The sequence below is a fragment of the Aulonocara sp. 'chitande type north' Nkhata Bay genome, linkage group LG5, assembly GCF_057382095.1.
Source record: "Aulonocara sp. 'chitande type north' Nkhata Bay isolate Kocher_YH1m ecotype deep benthic linkage group LG5, A_spYH_male_GT1.1, whole genome shotgun sequence".
In the NCBI taxonomy this organism is placed as follows: Eukaryota; Metazoa; Chordata; class Actinopteri; order Cichliformes; family Cichlidae; genus Aulonocara; species Aulonocara sp. 'chitande type north' Nkhata Bay.
The window spans coordinates 31680743-31705098 of NC_141348.1; the positions used below are offsets into that span (position 1 = coordinate 31680743).

Here is a 24356-nt window from a genome sequence, read left to right on the forward strand (position 1 = left end):
ATAACTAGATTAATATGCAGTCTGTGTATGAATATAAAACAGGCTCTTAAAAAACAATGAAAATGAACTATTTGTCTAAAAGCCATGGAATATTGTTTTTGCTTTTTTGTTTTTTAAATAACACATACCACTAAGTCACGAAGCTGTAGTTTGAGCATAAGCCAGCAGTTTTTGACTGTGATGAATCTGAATGTCCTTGTTTGTGCTCAGCTCTGTTGCAATTTTTTTAAACATACATTTTGTCAAAGGAAATGTGATGAACTTGTAATCAGTAAATGAAAAGTGTTTACAAAGGCATGGGTAAAGGGCTGTTTGCCATGGATTTTCTGTGTGTGTGTATATATATATATATATATATATATATATATATATATATATATATATATATATATATATATATATATATATATATATATATATATATCCATAGGTCCCTCATCCTATTCATGTAGCCCCTTCCGCCGAGGGGGCCAAGACCAAAGAGTTGAAGTGTACCTCTGGTGCAAATTACTGACCTCTGTCATCATTTTAGGTGGGGGAACTTGCACTTTGCACTAAATACTTTTTTGCCCCACTGTATATATAAAAAAAAACACCCAGCACGCCCCTGTGGGCGGTTTATCCTTCAAGCTCGGGTCCTCTACCAGAGGCCTGGGAGCTTGAGGGTCCTGCGCAGTATCTTAGCTGTTCCCAGGACTGCGCTCTTCTGGACAGAGATCTCCGATGTTGTTCCCGGGAGCCACTCGCCTAGCTTGGGAGTCACCGCACCTAGTGCTCCGATTACCACGGGGACCACCGTTACCTTCACCCTCCACATCCTCTCGAGCTCTTCTCTGAGGGCTCTTCTCTGAGCCCTTGGTATTTCTTCATATATATATATATATATATATATATATATATATATATATATATATATATATATATATATATATATATATATATATATATATCACAATAGGCAAGACCCCAGGTGCAGGCTGTGCCCCAAAGACAATCCAGCACATAACAGCAGGGTGCAAGATGCTAGCAGGCAAGGCATACATGGAACGCCATAACCAAGTGGCCGGCATAGTGTACAGGAACATCTGTGCCTCTGGTAGAGGACCCGAGCTTGAAGGATAAACCGCCCGCAGGGGCGTGCTGGGTGTTTTATATATATATATATTAGGGGTGCAACGATATTCATATCGATATTGAACCGTTCGATACAGTGCTTTCGGTTCGGTACGCATATGTATCGAACAATACAACATTTGTAATTTATTTTATCAACTTTCCTTCCGACGATGCTGTCTGTGTTGAGCGCTCAGTGAATCTGCGTTCGACTACTCCGCCTAGGCTGCACTGTCGAGCGCAGATCCACTGAGCACTCAACACAGACAGCATAGTCAGAAGGAAGAGCGCAGGGCAAGCTAGCAAGACACATGGACCTCCCCCACCCTCATTCAGATCTGGCGTTTGGAATTATTTTGGTTTTCATGTGACGTATGACCCTGAAGGTAAGCGAGTCATGGACTAAAGTAAAACAGTATGTTGGATGTGCCATGCAATGCTCAATTACATGGGTGGGAACTAGTGTGTTAGCGCAGTTAGCTCGTTAACGTGTTGGCCGTCTAGCCCCACGCACGGGGCGATCGGCGGTAGCTCGTTAACGGAGATTTGCCGTGTTGTGGCGTTAAGGTCATTTCAACGAGATTAACCTGAAAGCACTAGTGGGAACACAACGAATATGACTGCACATTTACGCAGACATCATCCTAGTGCAAAGACCAAAACAACAAGCATGCTACTAACTTTAGCCGAGTCATTTAGACAGCTGTTAGCACCTGATTCTCCTTATGCTGCTGAGAATATAGCCCAGAAGAAGCGGATAGTATAGCTTTTATTTTGGAAAGAGACATTTCTCTGTAATAAACTCTCTTTTCCAAAGATGAGTGATTCCTCAATCAGATACAGGGCTTGCAATATCGCTAGCCTGACGTCCTGGAGCTAGAGATTTTTTTCAGTCGGGCTACCAAAATCTATCTCTTCCCTGCCCGTCGGGCTATTGTAGGAAGGAAAAATATATGTCAATGCTTTTGCATTCTTTCAGAAATGTAGCTGGGTAATTATGTCATTGGCGTCGGTGAGCCACTGTCAATATGTGACATATTGAAATCGCGTTTGAATTTGCGCTTGTTTTTTTGCTTTCACTTTGCAATCGCGCGAACTGTGTATAGAGAGCGACAGCACTGATCTGTGAGTGATGATAATTTGTGCACCAATTCCTCTGACATCGTCTTATTAATCGTTAGCTTACTATGCAAACATGACAAGTGAAATCTCCCGCAGCTTAAACATGTGAGAGGTTGATCGCGCAGAGAATCGCTGAGCTTATGTGAGTGAGCGTGTAAAAGCATTTCAGTTCTGCTGAGCCAAATAAGACAGGTCAGGGTGAAGAAGTGACAGCCAAAGAAAAGCTTACCACAAAACGGAGAAGTTATGACAAATCAGACTATAAGGCAAAAAGAAAGTGCAGCTTTATGGTTTCATGGACAAAAGAATTTCTGTGGCTGCAATATGACAAGCTATATAACCAGGGCTGCACATAAGTGGTCCGCAGGTGCGCATTCGCTGTCAAAATAAAAAACACGCACAAGGGTTAGGGTTAAATTTAAAAACTGTACTTTTGAGTTAAAATATATATTTATAATTTTAATAAATGACAAATTAAAAAGGCATGAACATTTTTTTTGTATCGAAAAAATATCGAACCGTGACACCAAAGTATCGAACCGAACCGAACCGTGAATTTTGTGTATCGTTGCACCCCTAATATATATATATATATATATATATATATATATATATATATATATATATATATATATATAATACACATAATATTATATATTATATAATAATTCCCCTCTCGCCCCTGCGGGCAGTCTCTCCGTCAAGCTTGGGTCCTCTACCAGAGGCCTGGGAGCTTGAGGGTCCTGCGCAGTATCTTAGCTGTTCCCAGGACTGCGCTCTTCTGGACAGAGATCTCCAATGTTGTTCCTGGGATCTGCTGGAGCCACTCACCTAGTTTGGGAGTCACCGCACCTAGTGCTCCGATTACCCCACTGAGACCACTGTTACCTTCACCCTCCACATTTTCTCAAGCTCTTCTCTGAGCCCTTGGTATTTCCTTCTTTCTGATGTTGCTGTCATTCGGAACTGCATCTATCACTACGGCTGTTTTCTTCTGTTTGTCTACCACAACGATGTCCAGTTGGTTAGCCACCACCACTTTGTCCATCTGTATCTGTAAGTCTCAGAGGATCTTGGCCCGGTCATTCTCTTGGGGGTGTCTCCCATTTTGACCTCGGGACTTCCAGGCCATATTCAGCACAGATGTTTCTGTATACTGTGCCGGGCACTTGGTTATGGCATTCCATGTATGCCCTGCCTGCTAGCATCTTGCACCCTGCTGTTATGTGCTGGATTGTCTCTGGGGCATCTTTACACAGCCTGCACCTGGGGTCTTGCCTGGTGTGATAGACCCCAGCCTCTATGGATCTTGTGCTCAGAGCTTGTTCTTGTGCTGCCATGATTAGTGCCTCTGTGCTGTCTTTCAGTCCAGCTTTGTCCAGCCACTGGTAGGATTTCTGGATGTCAGCCACCTCCTCTATCTGCCGGTGGTACATACCGTGCAGGGGCCTGTCCTTCCATGATGGTTCCTCGTCTTCCTCTTTCTTGTGTTTCTGCTGCCTGAGGTATTCACTGAGCACGCTGTCAGTTGGGGCCATCTTCCTGATGTATCCGTGAATGTTTATTGTCTCATCCTGGACTGTGGTGCTAACACTCACCAGTCCCTGGCTCCTTCCTTCCACTTAGCGTACAGCCTCGGGGTGCTGGACTTGGGGTGAAACCCTCCATGCATGGTCAGGAGCTTCCTGGTCTTGATATCAGTGGCTTCTATCTCCTCCTTTGGCCAGCTTATTATCCCAGCAGGGTACCTGATCACGGGCAGGGCGTAGGTGTTGATAGCCCGGATCGTGTTCTTACCGTTCAGCTGACTACTCAAGACTTGCCTGACCCTCTGCAGGTACTTGGTGGTTGCAGCTTTTCTAGCGGCCTCTTCATGGTTCCCATGTGGGATCCCCAGCTGTTCTCTATGTCTGCAATGTTGCCTTCTGGTAAATGGTAAATGGTCTGTATTTGTATAGCACTTTACTTGGTCCTAAGGACCCCCAAAGCGCTTTACACTATACACAATCATCCACCCATTCACACACACATTCACACACACATTCTGGTAGTTCGATCCCCTCAGCTCTGACTACTTTACCTCTTTTTGTTATCATCTGACTACACTTCTCTTGTCCAAACGACCAGAATCCTGGGACCCAGGATTGACCTGTCAAAGACTCCAATCTGGCCCCACTGGACAGCTTTGGAAAGACATATGTTTTGACTTTAAACTGTATTTTCAGTTTTAAAGTTTTACAACTTTTTTTTTTTTTTTTTACCGATAGACTTTCCACATGGTCTTTCATAACACAACAAAGTAATTTAAACAAATAAATGATGGAAAAGTTCTTTTATTCATATTATCCACTGGAGTAATTTGCATAGCAATTTTAGGGACTCCAAATATTAATATTACAATAAATACATTAAAATACTCTGGGAATACTATAACCAAGTGGGTCCATCTCTGAGTGAGTCTTGGTCAGGAAGAATAACTGAAGGGGATTCAGCTAAACTGGAAATTTCCTGCTAAAATCGCAATTATTTGTCTTACATTCAGATATTTTAAGGACTAAACATGTAACTAAATTTCTTTACAGTGACAGAAAGGGCTGTTTCACTGGTCTGGCTCATGATGTAAAATGCATTTGTGCTAATGCTATGCATTAAGAATTGGTTACATGTAAGTTTTGCTTATCCAACCATTTAATCTCCTATATGCCTCATTAAATGAGAATGTAGATACTACTTCCTTATTTGCTTAGTTTTTTAAATTACTGTAGCTAGCGGTTCATTTGTGTAATATGAAATCTCGTTTGTTTCATAGGTGTGACAAACTGGAATTCTGCATTTGTATGTGAAATATATCTCTAAACTTTGCAATAAAAGGCACAATACATTTCTAACGTGAACTGTGTGCTCCAAATCTCAATACATTAAGGTAATACTGTTTTTGGGCTGTAGTCAGTGTAAGGTTAAGTCAACCATGAGTCCAACATGACTGGAAAGATATGACAACGCCGAGGAATAATGTTTTTTTTACTGTTTAGAGCCAATGATATTGACTTCTTGTTAATGACAGGCAGTACATGAATGAAGTAATAAACACAATAAATCTCTGTTACTAGTTCTGTGGAAATTGTAAAGCAGTTCCTGGCTAGGAAACAAAAATTGTCACGGTCCTGGGTCAGTGACCCAGTGTTTTGAGTTTCTTGTGCTTCTGAGTTTTTTTGTATTATGTTCTTAGTTCTCTTTGTTGTCCCAGCTTATTCTTTAGTGTAGTGTCTTAGTTTGGTTTTCTTGTATTCTGCTTAGTTCTGAGTATTTGGTAGCTGCCCTCTGTGTTTCTTAGTTGCTCTGTCTCCCCTAGTCTAGTTTGCATCTGTGCTAATTCCTGTTTTACTTTGAAGGTCTGTGTCTCATGTGAGTGTATCCTACTTTGCTCCCTTGTCTCGTCAGTTCTGGTTTCTCCCAGCTGTGCTTTCCTTCTGTGTCTCATTCCCCTCGTTACTTCCCATTGTATTTAAACCCTGTGTTTCTCTGAGTCAGTGTCGTGTTGTCCCTCAAGCTGTGTGTTTTCTGGTGTGCCTCTCTGCAAAGTGTGAGTTTATATTTTCCCAGTTTAGTTTAGTTTTGTATGCTCGTTTTCTGTGACCAGCAAATAAAGCTGTGATTTTGAATTCATCCCCTGAGTCTGAGTCCTGCATTTCGGGTCCAACTTCTGCCTGCTGCACAGTGATTCATGACAAAAATATCACCATTGCACTCAAATCTGACTGGAAATCTGTGGGAGATTTTCATGAAGTTGGTGCTTGGTATTATCAAATAATGCTCCTTTTAGGGTAAATATTTCTCCGTAGTGTGGCTTATAAGATAATGTTAACAATCTACTTCTGTCACAATGTTGCTTTGTGTATTTGAGAAACACAATACCTTCCAGCTGCCATCCAGTTAGTGATAGGTATCAAACAAACTGCAATAAATCACCTCTGCTTCAAGTTTGCAACACGATAAAGCTTTCAGACACTCCTATGACATTAAAAATTCCAACAGCTGAACAAAACAAGTAGTGTCCATGGAAATGCTTTCTTCCCGCACTCACACAATAGAATCTATTGTGACACCACTGCTGTAAAATGATCAGATTAAGATGATTCATAAACATGTAACCTTATGTGAGCTCAGTCTGAGAGTCTATTACATGTGGGCACGCTGAACACATCTGTGACTGAGCATACAAAGCAGCATTCTCTAATAAACTGCTTTTCTATCATGATATCTGATATGGATATGACTAAAACTAAAACTACAACCGTAGACATTTTTTTTTCCCATTAACTCAACTCTCTTATTTTCTACTCTGCTGAGAACATTATTTTTTGAACCTGATACCTCGGATTAACATTTACATAAGTATCTATTTTTTTTTAAAAATCCAAACCTTTCAAAAAGACCCACGTGCCTGTTGCTTCTGAGTGGTCTTTTTGGTGTACTGCATAAACTTTCTTTCCCCAGAACCATCAATCATCTACAGCATCCAACAGCATTTTTTAACTTCTCCTGTTGCAATTGTTATAACTACTGGAAGAACTTTAAACACTAAGAGAAATAAGAAGGGAGTTTGTGAACAATACAGGGACTGTGGTTTTATGACTTCACAAAACTGAGAGCCGATAAGATCCAGACTGCTGAGATTTCAGTGCAGCTGACCTGAGATCGTAAACCTGACAGTTAATGAGACTCACACGATGAGAAATGACAGGTGACTGCACAACGACGCCCTATCTGAACATTTTTCATTTTGAAAATGAAAACACAAATAAATTTAGGGGGAAGATTAAAAGAGATTGTGATTGTCACTCTTTCATGTAAAACAAAATAGAGACCAAGGGGATGTTAACTCTTTTTGACAAGTGACAGAGGCCAGGCAAGAAACAGTATGAGAACGACTGTCCGAGGAGGAAGAGGAAGCCAGACGAAATCAATATCTGCCAACAGGAAACACCTGCAGTCCTCATGATTAGCATCCAAAGGAGGAAGCTTTAACCTCCTGAGTTCAGCTAATACCCATCTAGAATATAGCAATAACATATAGTTATCCGGTGTGGCTACAATAAATACAACAAAACAATTAGAAATAAAAAAAATACACAATCACAATACATGTGTCTATCTATCTATCTATCTATCTATCTATCTATCTATCTATCTATCTATCTATCTATCTATCTATCTATCTATCTATCTATCTATCTATCTATCTATCTATCTATCTATCTATCTATCTATCTATCTATCTATCTATCTATCTATCTATCTATCTATCTATCTATCTATCTATCTATCTATCTATCTATCTATCTATCTATCTATCTATCTATCTATCTATCTATCTATCTATCTATCTATCTATCTATCTGGATGGATGGATGGATGGATGGATGGATGGATGGATATAACTGCCAAAAAACAAGCATAATTCTTATAACGCTTGAAACAAAATGTGACAGCTTGGCTGTAGTTTCACTTCTAATTTGACTCTTTTCAGCCCTCTACAGAGCTTGCCCATAACTTCCTGTTCTACCCAAATACAGAGGTGTAATCCTTTCTGCTTGGCTGCTGCACACCGTGCTGTTTATCTTTGGAGCTGCTGCTGAGATACAAGCCTTTTAACAGGGATGGCTCTTTCTGTGATTGCACTGATTTTAAGTGCTGGAGCTGCTTGTGGATATATACCAAGTAAGGCTACGACTGTCACTTGGCTTTTTGTGAGTAGCTCAGCTATGAGAAAGTGGAAGTATCCTGCAGAATTAAAAATGACTTAGTGTAGATGTTTGTTGTTTAAGTTGCAGGTATTGCTGTATAGGTGGTCATCATGAAACATGTTTTAACAGCCACAGTTAGTAAAGGATTACAAAAGGTAAAAACAACAACAACATCAGTCTACTTTAGTTATAGAGCTGTGCTACAGTAGGTGAGAATACAAGAGGAAGAAAAAACAAGAACTTGAATTTAAATATGTCTTTCTCAGGAAATGTTTGCTGAACACCAGTCACATGGTAAAATGCGAGTAGTTTGGAATGTCTTGTTGTAATCTGAGCTCAGCCAGTGCTAGTTAAATTTGATGTTTTAAAATTGACAAAATTACAAACTGTTAGATCAAGATGTCGACTCCAATTCTTACATTTGCTTTGTGTTTACAAAAATAATCTGTTGTACATTTAAATGACATTTAGCAATGTGACATTCAACAGTTTTTATTGCATTACATAGCTGGCTGGAAGTAGCGCCTGAAATTCTGGAATTTTTAAAGAGGATTTTAGGGGATTAAAATTCTGTATTGTGTTTGTACCTCTCACAATACAGATGCTACCAACTCACCTAACAACCATAACCAGGCCCATAACTAAATAAAAATGGAGGCCTTTGTATAAAAAAAGGGTGTAATTCCCGAACAGCTAATGCTACTCTTTTTGTAAAGCCCTGAATTTATTCTGAAAGTCTGCGCTTCAGTGACATCTTCACTGTGGTGGTGTACAGAGGCAAAATGACAGAATCATTGGTATGATTTCCTAAGCTTATTAGCACTTTATCATGAAATGGTAAATGAAGACAGAGTTAGGCACAACACCACTTTCTGTTCACTTCTGTTACATATTTAGTTACCTGCAGACACTAAGGTGAAATATGCTAGATAAAATGTGATGTTTTTGATGTTTTTGTGCATTGTGTTCTGCAAAAAAAAAAAAAAAAAACATTAGCAATTTATCATATCAGCACTTATATCCATGTATATCTGTGTCAGGCCAGTATTTGCACACAACGTCAGCCAAACAATATGTCTGCCTGGCTCAAGTTGAAAGGTTAGAATAACTGTCATAATGGAATCGTTATATATTTTCACCTTTAAAAAAAAATGTGAAAAATGCTGTTTGAGTTTAAAGTTTGAAATAAAACAAATGCCTCAATTTTACCAAATGATAACAGGCTGCTGGTTTCTGTTTATGTCAGCATATTGGAGTGCATGCCGGTAGCCTGAGGGGTTGTACTGTGAAGAAAGTGCAGCACAGCCAAGCTCTGTATGCATTAGTGGCTTGACCAAACCTAAAACCCCAACTGGAGATAATGTGTGCCATGACAGTGTTCCTTAGCTTTCTGCTTTCTGCTTCAGGTTCTGTGCATACTCATGAAAAGGGGTGTTTGACACGTCGCATGACTCTTTCCTTACAAAAATTGATCGTTGTGAGTGCAGCCTACGCTGATCTGCCCCAACCATAGACACTGTCAGATAATGATGAGAAAATGGTGATGAACAACATAACAATGTAATGGTAAAATGCAACACTGTTGCAAATAAGACAGGCAATTAATGCTACAGAAAATTAATAATCAGCTGATTTAGTGCACAGAGTGGTAAAATAAACATTTTAATTCAAGTTAATATATTTATTTTAGTGCTGAGTGCACTCACTGTGCTAAGTGTATTTATAATGTGATGGCTCATTAGAGCTCTGAAACTTTAAAGTGCATACATTTAAAGATTAAAGGGTACTGTCCTATAGCGTAATAAAGGAGACATGGAAAGGTATTTTGTCAGCAGATTCAGGTGAAATTAATATGACTGACTGAACAGGTATTCTGCTCTGTGTTCAAGTAGCTGCAATTGGAGCAGTGTGAAAGAGACAGCAGCAGATTAAGCAGATTGGAGGCTGTTAGCCTAAGTGAAGATAAGACGAGCTGGAAACAGGGGAATACAGCTAACCAGGGTTTGCTAAAAGTGAGTGAGGTCTATCATTCCCAGCTAATCACATATGGACACCTGTGAAGTGCTCAGTAAATATGGTAGTTCAAGCAAAGACACAGTGATTTGGTAAACGCAACGATTTTAGTGCCTAAACCTAAAGAACGAGTGAATACAAAACAACTCTAGAAGAAAAGTGTTGTGTCCTCACTTGACATAGAGTTGACTTAAATTAGCCAGTTAGACAGTAATTCATTAATTAACAACAATAAAAACTACTCTTTTATTTCAAACTAGAATATACTGAGTAGAAGAGCTACACCCCCTACCAGCCTGTTGGCTGCAGTTAAGGTCGGGGAAATCAGTGTGTAGAATGTTTGAACTGCTTCCATCATGTATTCATTTTGCACCTTCTTCTTTTCAGCACAGTCCCACAACTTCCATTACATCTATGGATGCTATGAATCTGATGATGTGCGGGTGGACGTTGTTGTTGACGACGACGTGGTTGCATATGCCGATTTCAACAAGAAAGAGGTAGTGTGGGTGTTACCTCACTTGCCACAACCTGCAAAAGACATCCAGAAAATGGCTTATGAACTCGCCAAAGCCAGCACTGCACACTGTCACAGCGTTTTGGGTAAAGCAAAAAATGCTGATCCCGGCGCTCCCCTACGGCGAGGTACTGATCTTGGCACACTTCATTGCGAGCATTCGTTTAGCTCAGCCTGATCGAGGGGAAGAAAGAACACTGTTGATCCAACTGAAAGCAGATGTAACCAGAAAGAATTAAGAGAGCACATACCGGGTTTAAAATATCTCTTTTCTGTGACTTACTTACACAAGCTGCTTTGAAACTAAGTGCTCCAGGCAGGTGCTAGACTGGTGGAGCCTTAATTACACAGCTAATCAGTGACCTTCTCTCTGGCTTGAAAATATATTGAGACAGAATCACCTTTGAAAAGTAATTATATACTATTAAATTAGCTTGAAACTTGTGTTACAGTGGCCTTTCTAAACTACTCTAAGGCAGTCTCCTTCCATAAACTGAACTCTTCTGCTTATGCCAGCATTTTCTTAGAAATTATAGATAAGATGAACAAATGCAATGTGTGTGGTGTCATTTCGTGTGGCAAACTCACAGAGAATAGCTGCCTGACTCTGTAGACTGTTATTTTAGTGTTTGGAGTTTCTCTCAAATGAAAGTGCAGCATAGTTGGTGATGATGAAAAACAAAGCTCAAAGAGGGTCAAGTGGCAATGAGAAAATATTCTGGAGGTCAGCACAGGTACAAATCATTTCTTTTCAATCCAGCCCATTATGTCTGTGAATTATAACCATGCACTGCTGGATATCTCATTCTGCTTCTCAGCACAGATTAAATTAAACTGTCAATAGAGCATTTTAGCTTTGTTATTACTCCGCTGACTGCACAACGTAATGTCTACAGAATAATGACACCATTAATGTTTAGATTGTTTCCATATAAGCTTTACTTTTGCAGTCTGTCTGCCATAGCGTATGAACTTTCCAGTGAAAAAGCAGTCGGTTCCCATCTTTATTTATTACCTTTTTATATTTAGTACCTTTATTTACTTTACGAGTTAATTACACAATATAATTTTAAGGAATAAATGTTCAAAAAACTGCCTGATGTAGCAAATATGACACAAGTGAAAACTCTCATATGCAAATTAATATTTGTTTCTCATCAGAAGGCTCAATAAACACTCAGAATTTTCTGGCAATTATTTCATGGTTCAGCCTTGAAATTAATAAACGTATCAATAAGGCCTCCTCACATCAAAATTCTCATATATATATATATTTTTTTTTGGTTGGTTTGTAAACAAAGTATTTAGTTTTTCTTTTATCATATTTTTAAATCAGAAGCCTGGCTTATATTTTAATTTTTGAGTGTTTTTTGTGCCTAGTTTTAGTTGTTAGTTTTGGTTTAGTTAACTGCTATAACTTTGTGATGAACATGTAACCTGCAGAAAGATGATGACAGAGAAGCAACTCATTTAAAAATGCTACAGTCCCATTAGGAGCCCCTCTGGCTTCTACTGGCACATTTGCAGTTTTTTTTTATGGTAATAGTCTCGTTTAAATATTAAAATAACCTCCGGCACCAACAATGTTTGGCAAAAAAAAAAAAATGCAAAAGAAAATACAATTTTCATTTTTTTTAGATGCTTAAATGTCTCTGTCAATGTCTTACATTTTAAATCTGTGAATTTGTTATATATTCTTAATTCTATCAAGGTAATATTTCTTGGGGGGGATTTTGCTCTAAAAGTATGAAATGTGTCCCTCTTTGACCAGATCCTCCTGACATCTACATCTATACCCGGTATGAGGGGGAGGCTAGTGTGATGAACACACTCTTTTGTGTGGCCAACCACTTCTACCCACCCACCATCAACTTCACATGGACCAAGAATGGAGTGGAGCTCACAGAGGGCGTGGCAAACTTACGTTATCGTCACAATCGTGATGGGACATTCCACATGATTTCTACGCTTCTGTTCACTCCAAAACCTGGAGACTATTATATCTGCATGGTGGAGCATCAAGCTGCGCAAGTGCCTATCAGCAAGAGCTGGGGTAGGATTATTACCTTATAATATAAAGTGCCTGAAGTAACTGCTGTTGTGATTTGGCACTTCATAAATAAAATTGAATTAAACTGAACTGAACTGTTTTTATGAATAAGCCAAGGACTCTTGAAATTCTCCCCAGTAGACAATCAGGTGATGATACCAATTGTAGAAACCCTCCAGCAATACCAATACTGTGTTAGATTACATTTTTCTTTTTACATGTAAGGTCTGCAACATTATCGCTTTCATACATCCTAGATTAGCAACTAAAATAAAGCTGTTTGAAGCAAAAAGCAGCCTCCTAACATTCATGTTCTGTGAATCGGGGAACCCTCCATCTACCGTCTGATGTCTTATATTTAATTTATGCTTCCTATTGTCATCCTTCTAAGCAGTTGCACATGTCAAAAGTGATATCACAATTCACTTGATTTGTATTGTAATATGGTTTTTGTAAACCTCGTTCTTGGTTGGAGGCATGGATCTATGAGAGGGTTCGGTCATGTTAATGCTGGAGCTCAGAAATATCCAGCTTAGATAGAGGGAAGAGGTGCAACAGTTTAAAAAAAAAACAAGGAACCCTGAAGAAATTTTTAAAACATACAAAGAAAAAATCTCTGTGATTTTTTTCATTTGACTTCTTCTTATTCCACACCAGCGCTGATGCAGAGTTGCAGCACTTACAACTTAGGAGAAAACTACAATGAGTCCAAGCGTGCCTCAAGCAAAAAATATGTTTGGCTTTGGTTGATGACATGTGCAACATGCCAATATTAGGGGCTTTTGGGCTAGGAAATGATTTCCTGTTCTCTGTGCTGGTAACTGTTAACAAATGTAGGTAAAATTTTAAAGGCTAAAGAAAAACTGAGTAGCTTTCACATGAAAACCAGTGTTTTCTTGACTGAAGCATAATCCTTTTTTCACACCTTTACCTGCATACAACCAAAGCCTGCTTGAATGCAGTTTAGAAACATTAAAAGCTTTGCTAACAGATTCTTTGCAGTCTTGCACAGATATCTGTTTATTGTGATAAATGCCTCCTTTGCAGACTCTATATTTAAAAAAGTCATCTGGCTTCCTATGTTTACCTTAAATAACAACAGTCATAGAATTATTACAAGAAGGCCTTTTTAGACATAAACAGATGCAATTTTCAGTCATTTTCAAAATACACAAATAAAATTTTTTTTTATTTTTTTATTTTCAGAGTTGAAGGAAAATAAGAGGAGCAGAGTGAGCCCTGCAGCCGTGTTTTTCGGTGTGAGTGTCGTTTTGTGCCTGATGGGATTCGGGACCGGAGTCTTCTTTTTCATCAAGCAGCCAAATTAATGTCTTCAAATTTGAGATTGAAATAATTAAATTAACGTTAATCATTCAATCTTTAATCCTCTGATTAACTGGTTTTATATGTACAAGTAAAACACATCAAAAAACATCCAGATTCTTGTGCTTACAGATAACCTCTCTATATCACTGCATTAATGATAAATGACAGTTTGTTTACTTAATGTGTTTAATGTGTACTTACAATTTGTATTGTTTTTCACTTGACGATGTGGTGTTAATATACTTTGATTTTTAATAAATAGATAATTACTGGGGTTGTTATACAACAGTGTATGGCTGTATAGCACACAGACCTACAAAATAATTTGTGTAGAATAATTCATCCCTGCTAAGAATTTATAGATAAATAAAGCAAACATCTTGCACAACTGTGAACTAAAGAGTTGTAATGTCTTTGTTTGTTTGGTTTGAGGTAGGTATGCGGGCTTGTTTAATAGTTTTTGAAGACTAGCTCGTTGGCGCCCTCTGCTGCACTCCTGGCTGAATGGCAGCCGGGTAAGCAGGCGGCGGCGCCGTTGTTTCATTTATTTTTGTCCCCCTATCAACGGGCTCCTCTTATGTAGTTCCACAACACGCATGTAACACGATCCACAAACTCTGGCGACATGAGTGCTGATAGTTGTGGTGGAAAAGTGGCTTTGCGGAATCTGGTTAACTCCATCAACTGTATCCGAGACCGAGTCAGAGGTAACTGCGCCACATTATCTGTCTGTGTTGTCACAAATGAAACTGCTTAACCATAAAAGCTTATGTCAAGCTAGCTAAACGTGCTAATATATGTGCTAAAATATGTGCTAACATTGGTATAAACTTTATTGTTAACTGTTGTAGATTTACGAGTTTAACTGTTTGTTAAACTCGATTCGTGAGTTTAGCAGCAGTTAACGAGTTTGACTGCTGTTTGTTAGCAGACAAAGACGGGGATTTAACTAATGTAACATACAGCGATAAAGACATTTGGCACTTTATTACGTGACCCAGCTACATTTAGCTGCTAATTCATGTTCGCTTTTATTCAGGTTTGTATTCCCAGGTCTTGTAGAAAATGGAGGTTGGGGCTTTTTGTCTTGCTTTTTCAGTTATATTATCTTGTCCTCATCTTAACTGACCTAAATGTGACATTAGACATCAGTGTTACTCGGTAGATAGAGTGTGTTTCATGAGTCAGTTTTGTGAACAAAAACAACTGCTTGTGCAGGACATAAGAATACTTAAAGGTTTGCTTTTACAAAAGTGTAAATCTGAAATACGAAAATGACAAAATGGACAATATCAGACATTTTAATACGAAAAAAAAATGTTTATCAAGACAAACATACAGACAGGAACTAAAGCGCCACTCAGCCCTAACTGGCCCTTTAGTTACTGCCATAAATCCAAAACACCTACTTTGTTGTCGTCATCAAAATATTCAGACATTTCATTATGTCCAAAGCAGTGGCTAGCTAATTGTAGTTGATCATTTAATTATTGAATTTTTCAATCTAGTTTATTAATTATTTAGTATGAGGTCCGTGTTTTTCTGTACATGGGAGGTTTTGGTCTTCCCTCTGAAGAAAACCCAGTATATAAAAGCCCAAATATGTTTGTTTTTTTTCTCCAAAGTAATGTCCAGAAACGACACAGAAATGCACTGACTTCTGTTAACACTTGAGAAGATGAGTCTGATCAAAACTGACAGCTTTAACCCAAGAAACCCTTAAATAATAAAGATTGTAAGAAAGAAATATTTTTTGTGCCATGGAGTTGTCTTTAAATCCTATTTTCTGACCACTTATCCATTTCACAGTGATTTTAAACAGCAATAGAAGCTAATTCTCCTTTTTCAGAAGTTGAAATTAGATTATTTAAAGAATAAATTATTTTAATAATTGTTTGTACTGAAAATAATTCTCTGCACTTTGATAACAGTGAAGTTGCAAGGAGTAAAGGTAGTGAAGGTTAGATGAGTAGGCCTGGGGGTCAACCATCCAAAACAACAGACAGTGCACAAGAAGAGATTTCCAGCAGGCTGGAGATGAGGTGTCATGGGTGATCTTTTGACAGAGGGAGAGCAGCAAGAGTGAAAGGGGAGGTTTACAAGATCGTAGTTTGAACTTCTATGATGTATGGGTTGGAGACAGTGGGACTAAAGTGGGGAAAAAACAGGAGGTGGAGCTGGAGGTGGCAGAGTTTAAGAATTTCTTTGGAGTTATCAGTATGGACAAGATTAGAAATAAGTACATCAGATGGACAGATCAGACTGAGCAGCACAAAGTTAGAGAGGCAAGGCAGAGATGCTTTGAACATGTGCAGAGGAGGGATATGGAATATCCTAGGCAAAGGGTGTTGTATATGGAGCTGCCAGGCAGGAGAAAAGGACCACAGAGAAGATTCATGGATGTAGTGAAGGAAGACATGCCAAGGTTTGGTATGACAGAAGAGCATGCAGGGACAGGATGAGATGGAGACAGATGATCGACGGAGCAGCCAAAAGAAGAAGACTCCTCTGCAGTTTAGCTTAAGAACTAGAACCAAGAATTTAGAACATTTTTTTTCCTTCGCAGATGGAGAATCAAACGAGTCCGATGGAGCATTCAACCTCTCCAACTTCTGGGACACTTTGAGTTGAGTATCATGATCTCTTGCTGCTGTTTCAGCTCCTAGACTTTTGAACATCCTTTGACAACTGGATGATGTTCATGTCTCGTTACAGTGAATGTTTTGTGAGAAATGTATTTGCATCGTTTTTATAATGTTTTTGCAATGACTCATTTGATATTAAAAAAAAAAGAAAAGAAAAGAAGCATTAGGAGAATTCCTTCCTTCATGGTCTTGTTGTTACATGATGCAACTGTCTGTGTCAACAGATCAGGCAGTGAAGGCAGTGTCCCAGGAAGCCACTAAACTCAGCCTGGCCTTCTCCAAACCTCCTCTGCCATCACAACAGGTCAGATTATTTCTGTAATCATGAAGGTTTCTCACTGAGCTGATAAACAGATTGTTTTGAAGTCTGGTATAGTGTAAAAATAAGAAATGATGATGATGATGTGAGCTGAGCTCTTACTTGGAGCCATAAATTATTGTCATGTATCTCAGGGTCTTGAATTTCCACATAAACCTTCTAAAGACCATTACATCATTTGTTTTCTGTCTGTTTTTCCTCCACAATCTCCAGGATGGAGAGAAGCTGGCAGAGTCCATCATGAAGAGCATCCTCACACTGTCCACAGTGTATTACTGGCTACCTAAGAGCCAAGGTAAAACCCTGTGAACAGCAGAATAGTTATGTTGTATTCAGACGAGCGAGGTGAATATGTTGCACTGCATTCAGGTTTTTGGACCATTTCACAATGCCAGAATATCGCAATACACTTGTCAATCTAATCCAGACTCCAAAAGCCAGAGCAAGTGCCCGTCTGTGGGCTTATCTATTTACTTCAGTGCGACGCGCTTCTGTGTTTACTACGGTAGTACTAACAGAAGTCTTCACTCACCCTATTTTTTTGGAAAATAGGAACAACTTATTGAAATGTGCAATTATAGACTGCAATACAGTTAATGAGGCAAAAACAGTTCGTATAATTCTAACAAGCATCAAAGTCAGTATTTGGTATGACCCCTCTTATTCTTTAGCACAGCCTGAACTCTCTTAGGCAAACTCGTCTTCTATTTGTCTTGTTTCCTCAGACTTTTTAAGGACACACTGTGCATCTCTGTTCCACTCACAGTGAGACAAAGTGAGAGGGGGGAAAAAGAAAGTATATCCAATGTAGCAACAGCAGTATTCACACTTTAGCTCAGTGTTAAAGTCTCACAAATAAATAGCATAAATATATATTTTTGTTATTTTACTACTAAAATCATGCAATATAAATGAAGCAAACTGTATTCGTGGATACATTTATGTGTCACATTATATTTGACAAATTTAGGAAAGAATAGTTTAGGTTTAACCTGATATTGCCTTAAGTATACAGATTGATTTCTAGTCTTTTCCTAGAGTGGTGTGTGAATGTGAGTGTGTGTGTGAATGACTGAATGTAGTGTAAAGCGCTATACAAATACAGGCCATTTACATTCAAGTGTACAGCTTGATAATTTAACACTGGTATCAGTAGGTATCTGAAGCTGAGGTGTCTGAATCGGACTGGAGAAGATTGATGCGTCCTTACCCACTTATTCACCGCTTTTAGCCACTGCAACCTCCAAAGTACAACCAGAGACTGGAATTAAGTAATAGTAACATCATTTTTGAACTTACAGCCATTTCTGTGTGATCACATGGCACAAATACTTCACTTCACATTTGGTTTGAATAGAACAAGTGTGATTCAGTGGTTGCGAACTAAAAAATAAAACTTATGTACAGAAACAGTCATTGTAACTTTCTTGATGCTGATGCTGTCAACATTTATTGTGTTGTGAGTTGATTTGAAATACATGTAGATCTGTACCTTTATTGCGACTTCAGTGTCAGAGTGTTTTGACCTTCTGTTCTCTCGGTGTCTCAGGGCTGGCTCTGCGCCGACTGGTCAGAGATGCTACTGTCGAGGTTCTAGAGGGAGTTGCACAACTGGTAGAGGTCATAATGAGCTCACCTGTAGAAAGGTATGGACACCAAACCCAGAGTTTTACATGTGGGACCTGGGAAATTGGGAAATTTTAATTTTGTCTTTCAATGATTACAAGGTAAACAACAAGGTAAAGAAAATAGCATAAGGCTTGCATCGATGCCGACATTTTGTTGTTTGTTGGTGTTATTTGTTTGCAATGGTTTACGTTCCTCCATGATAGAAATCTGTCAGAATATAAAAATCACACCAGGCAAAATAAACAAATTCTGCATATTACAGTTACTTATGTAAGGACATGAGTTTTAAGGTGAATTAAACGATCTGTTTCACAGTGAGATTTAACCGGATCTCTCCTGGCTGGTGACTACATGGTTCAGATGTAGTAATGGTACTGAGTTTGTACGACCATATTTTTCAGAAATCTGTCATGTTTCTGTCATTTCTGAACATTTAATGGGTAAAAAATATAATTTTTAGAATCAACAGGTAGCACCAAAATAGGACTTGGGGAAATCCCGTGATTAAAAAAATGAGTGCTCTCCGCATTAATGCGTTAATGCACCCGTGTAAGGGGTTACTCGGTGTTAGTGCAGACCCATCTGGAGTGCAGAATCGACAAAGCTAGGACAAACTGCCTGAAATGCTGTGACAGAGACATTTCAGGGATTTTGAGTCAGTCTGCGCTCCAGGTGGATTAATTGTTAATCGCGTTAATTGTGATGACAGCGTTAACATGTTTAAGCCGCGTTTGATTAGCGGCTTAAACTGTAAGTTGTAAGGTATTTTCTTTATATTCCCCTTTCTGTTTTATTTTCTTCTTAATTTATCATCTTCTTCCTCGTTCTCTTTCCAACACTTTCTTCCAGCCTCAGCCAGGAACAGCTGATGTCAACAGGAGGAGTGTGGTCTGCCTGCGACCAGTTCCCTCAGTTGTCAAAAGGTCCGTTGACAAAGACAAAACAAAACAAACCAGTAAAATGATGTTTAACTCCAGCCTTTCAGGGAGTTGTTTTATGATACTTTGAAACAGTGGGGTTTTAGGAAAAGAAGCAATGAAACACTATAAATTTGGAAAAATTATGCATGAAGTATCAAAGTAAAAATAAGTATTCTGCAGAAAAGTGTTCCACGTCACTGTTAAACTGATTAGTATTATTGCTGCTTATCTTTAAGGTTGAGCTTATTTAAAATATTTCATATTTAAGTTTAATGTTCAGCATCATATTTTATGAAGCATGTCGTGGCTGTCTTGTGAGGACCACATATTGCAGAAAAAACAAAAACAAACCGTTGTTCATGAGCTCGGAAACACAACCCTACAAGTTGGGTTTTTTTTTAAGTATACAGTGCTAGCTGAGCCAGCACCTGGTTGTTTTGCTTGTTTTTTTAGACTAGATATAGTCAGAGATGTCTGCCTTTCTCCATCATGGTCAGCTTTCCTATCTAATGTACTAAAGGCATTATTAACAGTTTTTTCACTCTTCATCTTCTCTATCTCTATATCAAACATGTTGGCCAAGCTGGTTAGCAAGAGGAAACTATGATGATAAATGCCAGGAACCTGTCTACTTGCCAATGCTAGTTGTTTCCACAGGGCGTGCAGATTGTAACTGATCCCAGAGCAGTGAAAGTGGACCCAGTGACCGCTGTCAAAGATCTGAGGTTTATCCACAATGCATATGTGCAAACCACCAGAGAAAAGGTGGCCAATCGGCTCCAGTCATTGTTAATTGAGACAGATAAACTAATAAAATGGAGACAGCTGCAGTTTCCTATGATTATGAAACAAGTGGAGCTTTAAGCGGTGATAGCCAGCTGTGGCCACAAGACGGCTTCATGACAGCACTGTGACATAAAAGGACAGAGATTTCTTTACTTTTGTGTGTTTTATGTGCTTGGCCTGACGGAACGCCACTGCTTTGAAGTTACATGTTAATATTAGAAGCAGGAGATATCTTTACTTTGATAATGCTTTATATGCCTTTACATTGATTATGACAGCAATAGCAGTATTACCATTAAGCCTGCAGGTGGGGATGTTTTTCTCCCAGTCTAACTCCCAGTCTGTGTATCAGTGCCATAAGCTATTTCATCAAAACCAAAATGTCTACATTTAATAAAGAACAGGTGTGAATTTTATCCATTTATATTCATTTTTGGATTGTTAGAAACATTAAAACAGAGAAAGTACATTTATCCACAAATTTTTAGCGTCACAGTTAAGTGATCAAAAAATCTGCCGTCAGACGAGTGTTTTAGCTGATACACAAAATAAGAAAACTTTAAATATTGATATAGGATTCTAGTCTTTAACTGGTAATTTTGCTCAAAGTTTTACAAGGTTTTAATAATGGGTGTATTGATCTTCTCTAGATAATAAGGCAGCAGTGGTCGTGGTTCTGTTGTGTGAGGTTCGAGTTGTGAAAGATGCCATAGAGGAAATTGAACAGGTATACACACACTGTGAATTTCATATTTGCTCTGGTGTTTATAACTAGGCCTTTATTTCAACATTATTATTATCATTATTATTATTATTATTATTCGTTCAGTTTTAGAAGTTTTCTTTGTGTATTTTTTTATAATAATAAAGCCAGCAGTGCCAGAAAGTGCACTTGAAGCTGGCTGATGAAAGAAAGTCAGTCCCCATAGACTCCAACTTTACAGCAAAATTGAATATGTTTATATTCTGGTATGGTTTTGGTCTAGTTTCACCTCTCATAAGAACTGTAATGGCAAAAATATGTTGCCTATCAAATCCCATCAGGCATTAGCTGAGGGTGAAGACCCATTCAACGACGTACTCGATGATGACCAGGACGGAGATGAACCCCGAGGCAACCAGGATATGTACTGGTCAGAGAACGATCGGCAGGTGATTGGTGCGTGCCAGGGACTGATAAAAGCAGCAGCAGCTTGTCTGAGGAAACTTAAATCAGCTGTCAAATCCAACGGTGACTTCAGCACTCCCCAGAACGTGTCACAGCTTGACGACTTGGCTGATATCAGCAAAGAAATCAGCCCTGGGTAGGCACATGCATACAAACATACACACACACACACACAGGGGTCAAGACTTCACACTAGTAGAAACAAAAAGAACTAAACAGCACAAAATTTCTAACAGTTAGACCCTGGATGCTTATACTTCTTTGGCTAATGCAGACGTTCTTATATGTTATATAATTAATAATGCTTTCCATAGTTTTTATGCAAATCAAAATGTGTGTTTGGGGTCATAATTAAGGTGCAAGTTTTAATGATGTCACAGTCATGCAGACTCACCTTTGTCGTTGGTTGTCTTTTCTCCTTAGCGTTGATGATCTGGCCCTTTGTCTCTACCCCCCCATGGATTATAATGGCGTCGAAACCAATGTAAGACACACTTTCATCCAATGGGATTAAGAACGTTTTGGTTACAGCTCTGATCAAAAGTTCACAAAGTCAGCCACCTGAAAAAGCTGAGTGATCTGAGTGTTTCATTTTTTAAATGTGGACCTTTTATAAAATCTCCAAATATTTGGTTAGAGTCAGCTTACTTCGGGTTGTAACATCATTGCTCAGAGTGTCATGCTGTTTCCAGGCCTGTGGTGTTGATCTGCTTGTGTAATTTATGTGAACTGTGCTGGTATGTAAAGTGACAAGAGTGCAGGGGAGTGGAGTCAGATGTGCACAGAAAAGCTTTTAACTTCAGTTGATCGCTGTTTCACTGCCTTGCTTTTTCACAAGACAGCATATAGATAATGTAAAGAATCGCAGGGAGCCAAACAACTGAAAATCCCCCCCCACCTGCTCTGATATGTACTGCTGTAAATGGGTAGGAGAAACTACCATTTGTCCACTGTTGCCCGCTTACACAGTTTTCTAAAAATTGCTAGCTTGCCCCTCCCTCCTGATGACCTCATGCATTTTGTGAAAGAAAGTTTGACGTATAAGGGAGCAGCATTTAATCTGTTATGTCTGACAATCATGAAAAGCGATCATTTTATGACTCTGCAGTTGCACAAGCTAACACTGAGAGCAAACAAAGAAATGTTAATATAAACAGGGCATGAGCATTTCTTTGTGGTCAAGAAGGAATATTCTTGACTTTCCTAAAAAGTATATTTGTGCTTCTGAATTTTCTCAGTTCCCACTCTTTTTCCAAAGTATTGAACACAGCTCAGACTGTATTTTTACTAAACAGCAAATTAAATGTATTGGAACTACACTTTTAAATGGGCCTGTTATAATCTTTATTTATCATATTATGGGCTGTGGTGTAGCCTCTCAGATCATCCTCTGTTTAAAAACAAATCGTTTTATTTTATGACTGCTTTTATCGCAACTTTCTTCTGATTGGCCACATTTTGCAAATAAAAGGTTTGGACAGTAGATGAGTGGGACTTCTGTGATTAGAGTCAGAGCTGTGTGCCTGAGATGACGATATTAAGGATGTCCAATCTCGTATTGATCCAAAAAAACATGTTATGAAACAGAGTGTTTAGAGGGGACTCAAGTCTGAATTTATACAGTTGGGGAATTATTTATTTGATCCTCTACTGAATTTCTAAGTTTGCTCACTTACAAACAAATGAACAGTCTTTCATTTTTAGGGTAGTTTCATTTTAATAAAGAGAGACAGAATGATGAGAATGAGAAATATAGAAGAAAAAACACATTACATAAAGTTATAAAGTAATCTTGCTTCATGGGGTAAGGATGATCTTGAAAAAGGTGATGGATCAGTCGAAAACTATATGAAAGGAGCTTGTTGATGATCCAAAGGCAGCCGAGAGTCTCTATGTTCTTTTGTAAGTTGGCAAACTTAAAAATTCAGCAGGAGATAAAATAATTTCTTTCTCTCTTCATGATATATAAACGTAGAACCTGAATAAAGACATTGTTTTTTTTTTTCTCAACAGGTGTGTAAATTAGCAGCACTTCTAAAGAAAGTTCTGGAAATCATCAGGTAAGAGTCACTACAGTCAAAACAAAATGTTCTTAGACATTAAGTGACACTACAACATAACATGAAAATAAAACTGGAAAGCAGATTGTGCCTGGTCTAATTTGTCAACCAGTTTCCCTCGGGGAAAGTAGTTGGGTGTGTTAGAGAATGTTGAGAAAGAGGTGGGTGGAGTTTCTGAGAATCTGATCTTATCTGATCATGTTGTGTTACATCTTTTCGGGTTGCATGAACACTGAACATGACTTGTTCACATCAATGTTGGACAATCTGGTTTCTTTCTATGAGTGATGTGAGAGGAAAATGCTCTTTTATTGACTCTGTTTATCATTGTTCAGGTCCAGTCACGTGTGTGGGGAGTCAGAACTGACCTGGGTTCAGTTCTTAGATGGAGCCATCGATCACAACCTGCAGAAAGCCAAAGACCTCATTCAGCAGGAAAGCTAGTGTATCTGTGCAGTTACGCGTGTTTCTGTTGTTTTGTTTTGGGTTTTTTTGTTGTTGTTGTTGTTTTTTTTTGGGGGGGTATAAAAATGCTATGGATTTTGAAACAAGTATAAATGTGTGCAAAAGAAAAAAATAATTAAGAGGTGGGACTTCTTACACTGTTTTTTGTGAGAACACAATGTAATCTGCATAAAATAACATGTCATAGATCTCACTTACTCAAATAAACAGCATTTTCAGTTCTGTTAAAATGAAAGAACAGCTTCATCAACAGATTATGTAAGCAAAATAAAACAAAATCACTCTTTTTGAATCCTCTACCTGAAAGAATGGGGAATGAAATATAACTTTCATGTTGATGGTCACAGAGACATAAAACAGTCTGAAGAATTACAGATCAAATTTAAGTTAAAATGCTATTAAAATGTTTGGTGACTTTGCCCAAAAATAAGGTTATGCATGTGTCAAGTTACTTGTTTTGATGAGATCTTAGGGAT

At 38.5% G+C, this 24356-nt stretch overlaps 2 protein-coding genes across 2 annotated transcripts; both read left to right on the forward strand.

Annotated features, from left to right (window-relative positions):
* Positions 1-7815: 7815 nt before the first annotated feature.
* On the forward strand, positions 7816-14259 carry LOC147331018 (H-2 class II histocompatibility antigen, A-U alpha chain-like). The gene is made up of 4 exons (XM_086294273.1): positions 7816-7956; positions 10383-10640; positions 12284-12565; positions 13769-14259. Exons 1-4 carry the CDS (start codon positions 7896-7898, stop codon positions 13888-13890), a joined length of 723 nt encoding a protein of 240 aa, XP_086150399.1. The 5' UTR covers positions 7816-7895; the 3' UTR covers positions 13891-14259.
* A 147-nt stretch (positions 14260-14406) lies between these two features.
* Positions 14407-24310, forward strand: ccndbp1 (cyclin D-type binding-protein 1). The gene is made up of 11 exons (XM_086293031.1): positions 14407-14595; positions 16455-16514; positions 16758-16837; positions 17066-17147; positions 18402-18498; positions 19331-19404; positions 20838-20914; positions 21232-21491; positions 21779-21839; positions 23369-23415; positions 23751-24310. Exons 1-11 carry the CDS (start codon positions 14514-14516, stop codon positions 23857-23859), a joined length of 1029 nt encoding a protein of 342 aa, XP_086149157.1. The 5' UTR covers positions 14407-14513; the 3' UTR covers positions 23860-24310.
* The last annotated feature ends 46 nt before the right edge of the window (positions 24311-24356 follow it).